This window comes from Octopus sinensis, linkage group LG2, assembly GCF_006345805.1.
Source record: "Octopus sinensis linkage group LG2, ASM634580v1, whole genome shotgun sequence".
NCBI classification, from domain to species: Eukaryota; Metazoa; Mollusca; class Cephalopoda; order Octopoda; family Octopodidae; genus Octopus; species Octopus sinensis.
This window is the reverse complement of record NC_042998.1, coordinates 22,964,563-22,977,728: the sequence shown is the minus strand read 5'-3', so window position 1 is coordinate 22,977,728 and position 13,166 is coordinate 22,964,563. Positions and strand designations below refer to the sequence as shown.

Below are 13,166 nucleotides of genomic sequence, written 5' to 3'. Positions count from 1 at the left end.
GGTTCGACTGGGGATCTGGAAAGCCAGAAGGCTGCACCAGGCTCCAGTCTTATCTGGCAATGTTTCTACAGCTGGATGCCCTTCCTAACGCCAACCACTCCGTGAGTGTAGTGGGTGCTTTTTACGTGCCACCTGCACAGGTGCCAGGCGAGGCTGGCAATGGCCACGGTCGGATTGGTGTATTTTATGTGCCACCGGCACGGAAGCCAGTCGAGGCGGTGCTGGCATCATTAAAGGTTTAACCTTTCATTACTGTATTTATTTTGAGATGCTCTATGTTTCTTTCAATTACTTTAAATATAACAAAGAATTTAGTAAAATAACTTAGTTATCATTCAGCTAGTGTTAGGAACTTAAATTGTGACTAAGGTTTGGTGGAAGATTTTAATTCAGAACTTATGAAAACAGGACATTTGTACTTAGTACCAGAGCCAGTTTCAGCCGGGTTGCTAACGAAAGGGTTAAGACAATACAATACATACTCAATCCATGCATAACGAATGCCACAAAAACACAAATTAATTATGGATACAACTTAATTACCTAAATTTGTAGGGAATAACTCGCCGTCGAGCTGGAACTTTCCCTGATCTTCTCTCAATTTCATAATCATTAGCCTGAACTCCAATTTCCACACTAATTGGAGTGAGAGGCTTCCTCAGCACCATTTCATTTTCTTTCGTGACCGATCCATTGCCATTACTGTCCTCAATCTGGTTATTATTGCACGTAGTACTTACTTGTTCAGCACTCTTGTTATTAACATTACCTAAATTGTTCTGCAAGATTGATATTGCAATTAAAGTCTCTGCAGTGATTGCATCTTCACAATTAGTTCCAATCTTTGTACCGTTCTCACCAGTGGTGGAATGTTTCCCATCCGGAACAACAGAATCGGTGTTTTTGGTATCAGCACTTTCGGTAGAATTAGATTGTGTTTTTTCTATCTCTGTATCCACAGTTTCGGTGGCTGAATCATTTACACTTTTGGAATGCGAAAGATTGTTAGAATTATTCCATTCTGACACCTCTTTTACTGATACTGCTTTTGATTCTGTATTCTGGCATGCAGTAATTGATACCGACACAGGAACCAGAATTATATCCTTACATTCAATTGTGCTAGAGTCTTTTTGAACATCATTGACAACATCAACCTTTTCCACAATGGTCTCCACCGGCAGTGGCGTTTCATTGGCAACATTCATAAGATTATTTTCTATAATTTCAACAGATTCTATCGTCTGACTGGAATCACTAGTTTTCCTATCTCTTAAAGTGATATAATTACCAACAACTGGTGAAGCAGTTATGGCCGTTTCAATGTCTTCCTTTGCAGAAATTAAGTTACTATCTGCTTGATGTAGGTCCATCTTGGCAGCAGAACTCTCTTCATTTTTGGCACAATTCTCCTGATCCTCATTGACATGCTCAGGGCCTTCATTACCTACACTGTTTTCTGATGTTACTTGAATCACCGTTTTGGGCTCTGGGCAAGCTTCTGTTGCGCTATCTGAAGATGAGGAATTGTTGACAACATTTGAAGAGTTGTTTTTACAACTATTTTCTTCATTTGTCGTGGAAGGTGGTTCCAATACATCGCAGGTAGCTTCAAGGGTGCACGTTTCCATCTTTACTAAATGAGTGCAGAAGAAAAGTTGCAGTTTTTAAAGCAGGGATCTATTATAAGTCATATCACAGCAAATGGCCTGAAACAAGAAACAAAAATGGAAAATTATAAGCATAAAAATGTAAAGATGAATCTAAATGAAAATGGTAGACTGGCAAAAATAATAAAAAATTATAAGCATAAAAATGTAGAGATGAAACTAATTGAAAATGGTAAACTGGCAAAAATAATAAAAAATTATAAGCATAAAAATGTAGAGATGAAACTAATTGAAAACGGTAGACTGGCAAAAATTATTAAAAAAACTCAATAGGCGCAGGAGTGGCTGTGTGGTAAGTAGTTTGCTAACCAACCACATGGTTCCGGGTTCAGTCCCACTGCGTGGCATCTTGGGCAAGTGTCTTCTGTTATAGCCCCGGGCCGACCAATGCCTTGTGAGTGAATTTGGTAGACGGAAACTGAAAGAAGCCTGTCGTATATATATATATATATATATATATATGTATGTGTGTGTGTTTGTGTGTCTGTGTTTGTCCCCCTAGCATTGCTTGACAACCGATGCTTGTGTGTTTACGTCCCCGTCACTTAGCGGTTCGGCAAAAGAGACCGATAGAATAAGTACTGGGCTTACAAAAGAATAAGCCCCGGGGTCGAGTTGCTCGACTAAAGGCGGTGCTCCAGCATGGCCGCAGTCAAATGACTGAAACAAGCAAAAGAGTAAGTAGATTGGTAATTAGTTACTAAGATAGCTCGTAAAGATGAAAGACCAAGTAGACTCTGATAAAATATGGAATGAAAACAAAATCATAAATGAATACCGAGCTTTGAAAGGTTTTTTTAAGGGTCAATGTTTAATTTGTTTTATGATAAGATAGGAAAATCTGATTCCTGAACAGTAGCATTTCAAGATTAAAAGGTAGCGAGCTGGCAGAAACGTTAGCATGCCAGGTGAAATGCTTAATGGTATTTCGTTGTGAGTTCAAATTCCGCCGAGGTCGACTTTACCTTTCATCCTTTCAGGGTCAATAGATTAAGTACCAGTTATGCACTGGGGTCGATGTAATCGACTTAATACCTATGTCTGTCCTTGTTTGTCCCTTCTATGTTTAGCCCCTTGTGGGTAATAAAGAAATAGGTATTTTGTCTGCCCTTACGTTCTGAGTTCAAATTCCACCAAGGTCGACTTTACTTTTCATCCTTTCGGGGTTGATAAATTAAGTACCAGTTGCATACTGCGGTTGATCTGATTGACTGCCCCCCCCCCCCGCCCCCAATGTCAGGCCTTGTGCTTAGGGGTAGAAAAGAATATTTGCTGCCAGCGCCGTGTAAAAGCACCCAATACACTCTTTGAAGTGGTTGGCATTAGAAAGGGCATGCAGCTATAAGAAACCATACCAAGACAGACAACCGGAGCCCGGTGCAGTTCTCCGGCTTCCCATCTCTGGTCAACCCATCCAATCCAGGCCAGCATAGGAAACGGATGTTAAATGATGATGATGATGATATAGTCTTATCCTTCTAGGGTTCGGGTTATTCTGTTAAATGTAATGCTTATTTATTCACATTGTTCTGAATTCATCACGAATTATCTCGTAGCTTCAAGATTCTAATAACGCAGTAGTTTATTTTTAGAATGATATTGAAGGGTAGGTGTGAAAGGCCAGATCTGGCCAGTTTGAACATAAAACAGGTAGAAAATCTGGGGCCAGATATGGCTTAAAGGATTAAGCTAATGACAAACCAAAAACAGTCCCTACACAGATTGCTTGACCTGCTACAGAAAGCAGCCAAATATCACCTTTGCACCCTAACATCTTAAAATAGACTACGAACACAGCCTAATGTAGTCCTAGGATATTCTGCATCTGAAAGTAAAAAATGGGATGGTCATGGTTGGCATGTCTTTGATAGCTAACTTAGGATTAAAGAACAATGACACACAGCAATATTTCCCAGTGCATCTGTTTTTTTTCTTCTTCTAAATCAGCCTATACTCCAACTGTTCAACTTTTGCCAATAATGAGATGAATGGCTATTGATCTATTGAGCTATTGATCTATGAAAGGCATCACTACCACTGCCACCACCATCTAATGTCCCTTTTCCATGCTGACATGGGTTGAACAGTTTGACAGGTGGTGTATCAGCCAGGGGCTGCTCTAGGCGCCATTGTCTGCTATGGCATGGTTTCTGTGGTTGGATGCCCTTTCTAATGCCAACCACTTTACAGAATGTACAAGGTGCTTTTTACGTGGCACCAGCAAAGGTTCATTTTACATGGCGCCAGCACCTGTGCTTTTTACATGGATCATCCCCATTTTTAGAATGAAGTTGTAGAGTAGGTGTGAGAGGCCAGATTTAACCAATTTGAACAATAAATATATAGAATATTTGGACTGGATATGAATAGTTTAAATACCAAAAGGTTAAGTAATCTCTCAACCTTTTGATGGGTCTTCTTCTCAAGCACAACATAATGCTAAAGATCTTGGTCACTGCCTCCATGAGGCCCAACACTTGAAAGGAACTCAGCCACTTTGTCTCCATGAGGCCCAACACTCAAAAGGAACTCAGCCACTTTGTCTCTGTGAGGCCCAGCATTCGAAAGGAACTCAGTTACTTTGCCTCTATCCAAAGCAATTTCCTAAGTTTGTCCCTAAACATCCATGCCTCTTTTCATACTTTTAGTTAACCCTTTGTTTCATAACTTCTGAGTACTATAAACCTTTCCTTTCCTAAGTCCCTAGTTATTCTGGTGGTTGAAAAAAAAAACGAGAATAGATATCACATATGATGCTTGGATGCCAGGAAAACATCATCCTGTGTATCACATGCGATACACTAGACAGGCAACAGGTTAAAAGGAACAGCAGTTAAACCATTCTCAAATTACAAATTGCCATCTTAAAAAGAGAAGGACATATATATCATAGTGAAATCATTCTTCTTCATCACAGAAAATCATAGTGCAGGCGTGGTTGTGTGGTAGGAAGTTTGCTTCCTAACCACATGGTTCCAGGTTCAGTCTCACTGCATGGTACCTTAGGTAAATGTTTTCTACTATAGCCTTGGGCTGACCAAAGCCTTGCGGGTGGATTTGGTAGAAACCAAAAGAAGCCCGTCATATATATGTATATGTGTCTATATATATATATATATATATCAAGATCTTTGGCAATGTGCTTTACTTAACAAGATCCGTCAAGCCAAGTGCACCCATGCTGTTTGCACAAAAATAAAACCTTTGAACATTGGGCCTGACGGAGGCAAAGTGACTGAGTTCCTTTTAAATGTTGGGCCTCATGGAAGCAATGACTGAGACCTTTAGCATTATGTTGTGCTTGAGAAGAAGACCCATCAAGCCAAGCAAAATTGCAGTAATGGTAGATACTAGTGTCACGCAATTGGTACCCATGCTGGTGGCACGGAAAAGCACTCATTACACTCTCAGAATGGTTGGCATTAGGAAGGGTATCCAGCTGTAGAAAACCATGCCAAATCAGCCTGGCGCAAGCCTTCCAGTATGCCAAGCCAGCATGGACAACAGATATTAAATGATAATGACGTGTGTGTGTGTGTGTGTGATTCCCCCACCACCACTTGACACTAAGTGTTGGTTTGTTTATATTTTGTAACTTAGTAGTTTGGCAAAAGAGACTTATAGAATAAGTGCCAGGCTTAAAAAGCAATTTTTTTGTAAATTTTTCAAGGTGGTGCCCCAGTATGGCTGCAGTTTAATAACTGAAACAAAAGTAAAACCAAAATAAAGAAAAATTTACAGTCAGAGAATCCCTGCTACACATCTCACTTTTCACACACACACACACACACATCTTTAGATAATCTGTTGGAGAGAGTGAGATGAGAAGAGAAAAAGAGGAAAGTAGGGCGAGAGAGAAAGAGAGAGAGAGAGAGAGAAGAGGAAGAAAGTGATACAGCTAATGATAGGAAGGTTTTTAACTTCTCCAGAAGTAATATCATCTCACAAGATGAACTCCCAGCATCAGGTTATGTAGATAACAGAGCTTACTTGATATTCACAGGAAGCTACTTTAAGCAGTTAATATTCATAAGGTTTTTATTCTGTATTACATTATTATGTTCAGGTACAGTTCTGCTTTGTGATCACCTGTCAAGGATAACGCCACACCTTTACTGCATGGGTATTATTTACGATTTTCTGTTTTTCTAACACCGTTAACATGGAGAGGAAAGGCAGTGATTATCACCACTGAAGAAGTTCCCAGTCTGGCGAAGGAGATGATGTAGTTAATGTTCAGATTAAATTTCTGCAGGTAGCCATGGGCAGGGAGGGAGTTTTCAGAGAGTTGCATTTCAAGGGAATAGATGTTTAGTAGGCAAGATTTGTAGGTGAGACATAGGAAGGAAGATAAGAAGGGTTTTATCTGATACTTTCACACCGCAAGATTTTCACTAACCCCCCCCCCCCCCCCAAAAAAAAACTTGGATTTTTTGCATGGAATCAAGTACCCTGACTTCATATGCTGCAAACCCCTTATTTTTGTTAGGAATCGTTGGATATGGAAAATGTTTTTTTTTCGTTGAATGAATTCCAGTGACCTCCTAGTATGCTACAAAACCCTTTTTTGGGTCCAGAAGGTGGGGTGGGGTGAGGTGGACACCTCGGAAATTTCACCCCCCAACCTCATTGATCTTTTCACCTGCATGATTTTTCACTAATAAATAAAAAAAAAAAAACTAGTCAGGGTGTTATGTGTGAGATGGGGTTATATTGCTTGCCAGTTCAGTGGAGCATATTAATTACAGAAGGCGAGAGGGAGAGAGATAAGGAATGTTAGTGCATTAATGGTTGTGGTAAGTTAACGAATGCTAATCAACACGGAGATCTTTTTAGTTGATAAGGGTTACTACTAAGATCTGAAATATGTGTTGGTGCAGGTGTGGCTGTGAGGTAAGAAATTTGTTTCCCAACCATGTGGTTCTGGGTTCAGTACCACTGCATGGTGCCTCAGGCGAATGTCTTCTACTGTAACTCTGGGCAGACTGAAGCCTTGCAAGTTAATTCGGTAGACGGAAACTGAAAGAAGCTCATCATCATCATCATTTAATGTCTGTTGTCCATGTTGGTATGGGGTGGATGGCTTGACCAGGGCTGGTAAGCTGGAAGGCTGCACTAGACTCCAATCTGATTTGACATGGTTTTCTACAGCTGGATGCCCTTCCTAACACCAACCACCCTGAGAGTGTAATGAGTACTTTTACAAGCCACTAGCATGGGTACTATTTGCCTGACACCAGTCTATACCATGACTGCAATTTTGCTCAGTTGATGGGTCTTCTCAAGCACAACATAATGCCAAAGGTCTTGGTCGTTGCCTCCGTGAGGACCAACACTTGAAAGGAACTCTGCCACATGCGCATGTGGTTGTGTCTGTGTTTGTCCCCACCATGCATTACAACTTGTGATGGTTTGTTTATGTCTTAGCTATTTGGTAAAAGAAACTGATAGAATAAGTAAGAGCCTTACAAAAAAAAAAAGCACTGGGGCTGATTCATCGACTAAAAATTCTTCAAAGCAGTGCCCCAGCATGGCCACAGTCTAATGACTGAAACAAGTAAAAGACCCTCCACTAAACTGGTGCCATACGTAATCCCTAACCTTATGCTTTAATAGTAAACATGCATCCATATAATACATATGTATGTATGGACAAGCTTGACTGGCTTCCATGCCAGTGGCATGTTAAAAGCACCAATCGATCGTGGCTGCTGCCAGACTCCCCTGGCATGTGCCGGTGGCACGTAAAAAGCACCCACCACACTCACGGAGTGGTTGGCGTTAGGAAGGGCATCCAGCTGTAGAAACACTGCCAGATCAGACTGGAGCCTGGTGCAGCCTCTTGGCTTCCCAGACCCCGGTCGAATCGTCCAACCCATGCTAGCATGGAAAACGGACGTTAAACGATGATGATGATGATGATGATGTATGGACAAGCATGGAAACAATGTGATGGACCAGCTTCTCGTGTAGTCTCTGACCCAACAAATCATCATTATCTAATGTGCATGTTTCATGTTGGTTTGGGGTCCATGTAAGATTTTGCTGCTAAAATTTATATGCAATAAACTGGTTATACTTTTACAATACACAAAATATTTTACTTGTTTGCTTAGGGAGTGGGAACAGACACATTATAACTAAAAGAAGTTCAAACCCTGATCACTCCAGCATTTTTCCTCGCAGACATATTATCCTTCCTATGTTTTTTTTAAACAATAACAGGATGCAATTTGAATGACATTTGGTTGCTATTTCATGAAGTCAAGTGACCACATAAAGGCTGGATCTCTATGCAACTAACTGGGAGAAGTGACATCTGCCTAGTGGCCTCAATACCACTGTTTTATATCACGTTCCTGGTGACATACTTAATGTCTTAATGACATTTTCTTAACTATAAATAATGTCTCTTCGGCTGGGAGGGTTTTTTTAAATGATGCTTAAATTGTGCTTAGATCAAATTCCATGCAATGAAGAGACGAGAGATAAAAGATTCCCCTGTATAGGCTGCTTTTCTAGCTGAGATTGTGGTTTAGCCCCAGATCAAGCAGAAACAGTCATATCATCAAAGGTATCCCAGCCATAACCATTATGGCATGGCTGTGTGGTTCGGGAGTTTGCTTCCTAGCTATATGGTTTCGGGTTCAGTCCCACTGCGTGGCACTTTGGGCAGGCGTCTTCCACTATAGCCCCGAGTCGACCGAAGCTTTGTAAATGAATTCAGTAGGTGGAAGCTACTGCCGTGTGTGTATGTGTGTGTATAGCTGCTGTGCCTCTCCGAAAGAGAGAGGGGGAGACATAATATCTTTGTCTTCAGTTAACGTCCGTTGTCCATGCTGGCATGGGTTGGATGGCATGACCAGACTGGCACTCTGGAAGGCTGCACCAGACTCCAGTCTGATATGGTTTTCTATGGCTGGATACCCTTCCTAACACCGGCTTCTCTGAGGCTTTTACATGTCACTGGCACAGGTGCCATTTGTGTGACACTGGAGTGCTTTTATGTGCCACTGGCATGAGTACCAATTTGTGTGATACTGGTATCTGCCACGACTTGATAGGTCTTCTCAAGCACGACATAATACCAAAGGTCTCGGTCATTGCCTCTGTGAGGCCCACCACTCAAAAGGAACTCAGCCACTTTGTCTCTGAATACTATTCAATATGTCCCCCTTCTTTTTTAAAGACAATAGGAATATTATTTGGGGGAGATCTGGCTGCTGTTTCTAGCAGTTTGATTAATCACACAGGCTCTATTTTTGGTTCATGTGGCTGACGTAACATTCTCAGATGACCTGATTCTTATCTCCCTCTCTAGTAGACTGATAAGCAGCACATATAATTATGTGTACTGCTCAGTAACACACTCTAAGTAGACTAAACTGAGGACCTACAACTTGGTTGTCCAATAACTTATTTATCAACTCTCAAAAACAGTGCTGGATTGGACTCAGTGAGGCCTTAACCCTTTCGTTACCAACCCGGCTGAAACCGGCTCTGGCTCTGAGTACAGATGTCTTGTTTTCATAAGTCTTGAATTAAAATCTCCCACCAAACCTTAGTCACAATTTATGTTCCTAACACTAGCTGAATGATAACTAAGTTATTTTACTAAATTCTTTGTTATATTTAAAGTAATTGAAAGAAACACAGAGCATCTCAAAATAAATATAGTAATGAAAGGGTTAAGGTATATAAAGCCTGGAGGCACCTTGTTAAAAATACTGCACCTGAAGATCTACAACACAAAGGACACCGAAAGAGCCATGTTAAGAACATCATTAAGAGAACGCATTTGAAATGAGATAATTTGAGAAAGGAGTTGAGTGAATGATATGACTGCAAAATGCTGAAAGGGCAGATTCCGCTAGGCCAGACATGTTGTAAGGTTCGCAGATAATAGGTAGAACCATGCAGTTTCCAAGTGGTATCAAAAAGATAGGGAAAAGGCCCCTTGGAAGGCCTCTGCTCCAATTGGAATATGATTTAGTTAAAAAATTTGGGTCAGTATGGAAAAGAATAGTACAATCAAGAGAGAAGTAACTAGCAGTGTATGACAGCATCTGAAAGTCTTGTTGATACTGTGATTTCACTGCGCACTTTTATGCTCAAATCCTGTGAAAAACTTCAGTAGAACAACAGAGACCATGAGGTGACTGACTGAATTGTTTGAACAATTCTCTGGAGCATTGAGTTGCTGCCCTTATGTTCTTACAAAGGCCAACTTTGCATTCCATTCTTCTGGGCAGTGCTGCATCCAGACATAAACAAAATAAGCTATAGCTGGGAGCAGTGCTCTGCAACCTTTTTTTCACTTGTGGTACACTTGTATTCTTTTCAAAATTCGGCAGCACACCTAAACTAAAAATATAACTAAAGTATAGGAGGAAAAAAATTATATTCAGGTTACGTTGTGGCACACCTAGCACCATCTCATGGCACACCAGCATGTTGTGGAATACTAGTTGCACAGCACTGGCTTGGTGCCTCACAAACTATGGGGCTGTAAAATAGAACAGAATCCATGTTTTTAATATCTGAGATCTTCTGGTGCATTTTCTCTAACAAGGTGCCTCCGAGCTTTATACACCTTAGAGACCACACCAAGTCTAAATCCAGTACTGTTTTTGAAGGTCTATAATTGAAGTACAAGTCAAGTACTGGATTGATAAAATATCCCTATAGTGCAGTAGTTCCCAAACTTTTAAGGCTGCTGCCCCTCTGGGACCCAGTCCACATTCCTCGCGCCCCTCACCCTTTCGCCACCACAAATATAGACCACTTTCTGCAGCAAATTCAAAATTTGTATTTCACAAATAAAACTTTAACCTAATTAGCTTATATATATATATATATATTACATCTATCACCCTATTTTGGCCACCCCATTATCATTCCACTTTTCTTCAACACTCCTCTGGATCGTTCCACTGCCCAGAAGGGGGCAGTATTACCCACTTTGGGAACCACTGCTCTAAAGCAGCCTAGTTATGAATGCAACTATAACAGAACTTTTAAAACACATCTTTATTCGGAGCATGACTTGTTTTAACCGAGTTGCCCCTTTCACTGCAAACAAGGACAAGTTACAGAAAACATTGGAACATCCTAGAGGCACCAAATAACAAAATACAAAAACCAAGTATTAATTAAACCTAAGTTACCAGAACCTTATAATACATTTAAGACCCAAAATAGTTAAGTACCAAATTAAAAAATATATTCGAGTGTTTGAATTATCTGTTATATATATGTTTAGTTATCTTCGAGTGAGTTACCGGGTTTCTTTTACGTAAAATGCAGTGATTAATTAAAATATAATCTATTTTACAATGAATAAAACGGAAAATACAAAGCAATGTTCCTAAGTTATAATATATATATATATATATATATATATATATATATTCTATACGCAATATTCCATTACTATTTTCAGTCATCCTTTAACACCGTTTTCCATGCTTATATGGAATGGACTGGTTTTCTGAGGCTGTGTTGATAGCAAGATGCCCTTTCTGTCGCCTTTTGTGATATACAGGGACATGGTGGGCATATTCTTAAATAGGGAAACACACGGTATTGAATGCACATCTGCAGAATATTTAAACAATGTGCAGATATGTGTATATTTATCCTTTTAAATTTAACATACACATTCATTATTCCTTTTGATACTTAGCAAATATCTGTGTAGGTGGTTTCTTGTAAAATATTAAAATCCACACATTCCAATTAGACGTAACGAAATGTTTCGCTTATTTGCGAAAATAAATAAATTACGAAGTTGAACACTTTGTCCTAAATACCAGCTTCTTAGTTTATTTTCATTTTGCATCCTTCATAGCTTGCAGGTTCGACGAAAGGAAATTCTATCACGAAATATAATAGTACCACACGTATACATAACATGAAAATAGAATAAACTTCTCTAGATGTATTGAGTACTGTTCGCAACTTTAAATACCTTATGCATGTATATATAAATATATATATATGTATGAGTGTAAATATATACATATTTATATAATATATATATATTATATAAAAATACGTGAACACAATTATGTTTGCTTGTATTCAAAACAATTAAAAGCTACGTTCATTTCAGAACGGTAGATATTTTTTCCCCAGCTTCCTTTAACATATATATATACTCTGTTCCATTTTTAAAAGTTCTCTTTTTTTTATCCGACCCCTTTTTCAGTTTTCTTAATTATTTAAATGCAAAAGAATCTAATACAAATAAGAGACGAACAAGACACATCGAGATGACAACAACATGACATGAAGAAGGCCTCTCATTTCAAAGAAAAAACACCTCCAGTCCACTTACGACATTGAATATTATATAGAAAACCAGTTGTATTTGGGTTCTAGTATCCCTTGGATGAAGAAAAAAAATAGCAACTTTGGCGGAAAAAAAAGCCACAAACAATAATTTTATTCTAAATATAATTGGATATTTAAAAAAATAAATATATGCAACTTACCGAGAGATTTTCCACGAAAATTATTGCATAGATAATATAATCTAGACAACTGCATAAATATCGCAAGCGACAGCCATGTTTGATAGAGAGATTTACTTGAAATCTCCTCCACCTTTTCCTCCCGGAAGTATGGAAGGGCGACAAATACACAATCGGGTGTCGGCTTTATTTGATAATTCGTTGTATAATTCTATTGTCATAAGTATATATTCCACTGGCAGAATTGTTAGCGCGCCAAACAAAATGTTTAGTGGCATTTTATCTGTCTTTTGGTTCTTGGTTCAAATTCTGCTGAGGTCGACTGCTATCCTTTCGGGATCGATAAAATAAGTAACGATTGATCACTGGGGGGTCGATATAATCGACTTACTCCCTCCATCAGCGAAATTGCTGGCCTTGTGCCAAAATTTGAAATGATTTCTATCTTTAGTCAATAATATCGACTACTCCCACCCTAAAATCGGGATCTTTTCGCTTTGACCGGCAGATTTTTAAAATAATTTCTTTATAACTAAAAAATTTTAAACTTCGTATACTGGTAGAATGTGTTTATAAAACATCTTTTTCTCAAAAATCTGCCGGTCAAAGCGAAAAGATCCTAAAATTGGCCCACAGAAGAAAGGATTATTAGTATTATTCTTATTTGTTCAAATAATGCCGTGATCGACTTTACCTTTCCTCCTACCGAAATCGATAAAATAATTAACAGTTGAACACCGGGGTCTATATTAATCGATTTACCCCCTCCCTTAGAATTGCTAGTCTTGATCCAAAATTTAAAAAAAGCATTATTATTATTGGTCAATATTATCGATTAGCACCCCAACTCCTACTAAAATCTCAGGTCTTGTGTTTATAGGAGAAAGAATTATAATTAATTTAAATAATGCCGAGGTCGACTTCGCCTCTCCTACCGCGGTCGATAAACCCAAGTCCATGCTGGGTCCTGAGGTCGATGGAATCAACTAGTCCCGTCCGCCAAAATTTCAGGCCTTGTGCC

General features: G+C 39.2%; 1 protein-coding gene across 1 annotated transcript in view; it reads right to left on the bottom strand.

Moving 5' to 3' along the window:
* The window catches only part of LOC115222730, a 45,817-nt gene extending 33,389 nt beyond the window's left edge, over positions 1-12,428 (bottom strand). The window contains exons 1-2 of the mRNA XM_036511961.1: positions 12,167-12,428; positions 544-1,709 (exon numbers count right to left, since the gene is read on the bottom strand). Of these exons, the coding sequence (XP_036367854.1) occupies positions 544-1,631 (1,088 nt within the window). The 5' untranslated portion in view covers positions 1,632-1,709; positions 12,167-12,428. The remainder of the gene's footprint in view (positions 1-543; positions 1,710-12,166) is intronic.
* Positions 12,429-13,166: the final 738 nt, after the last annotated feature.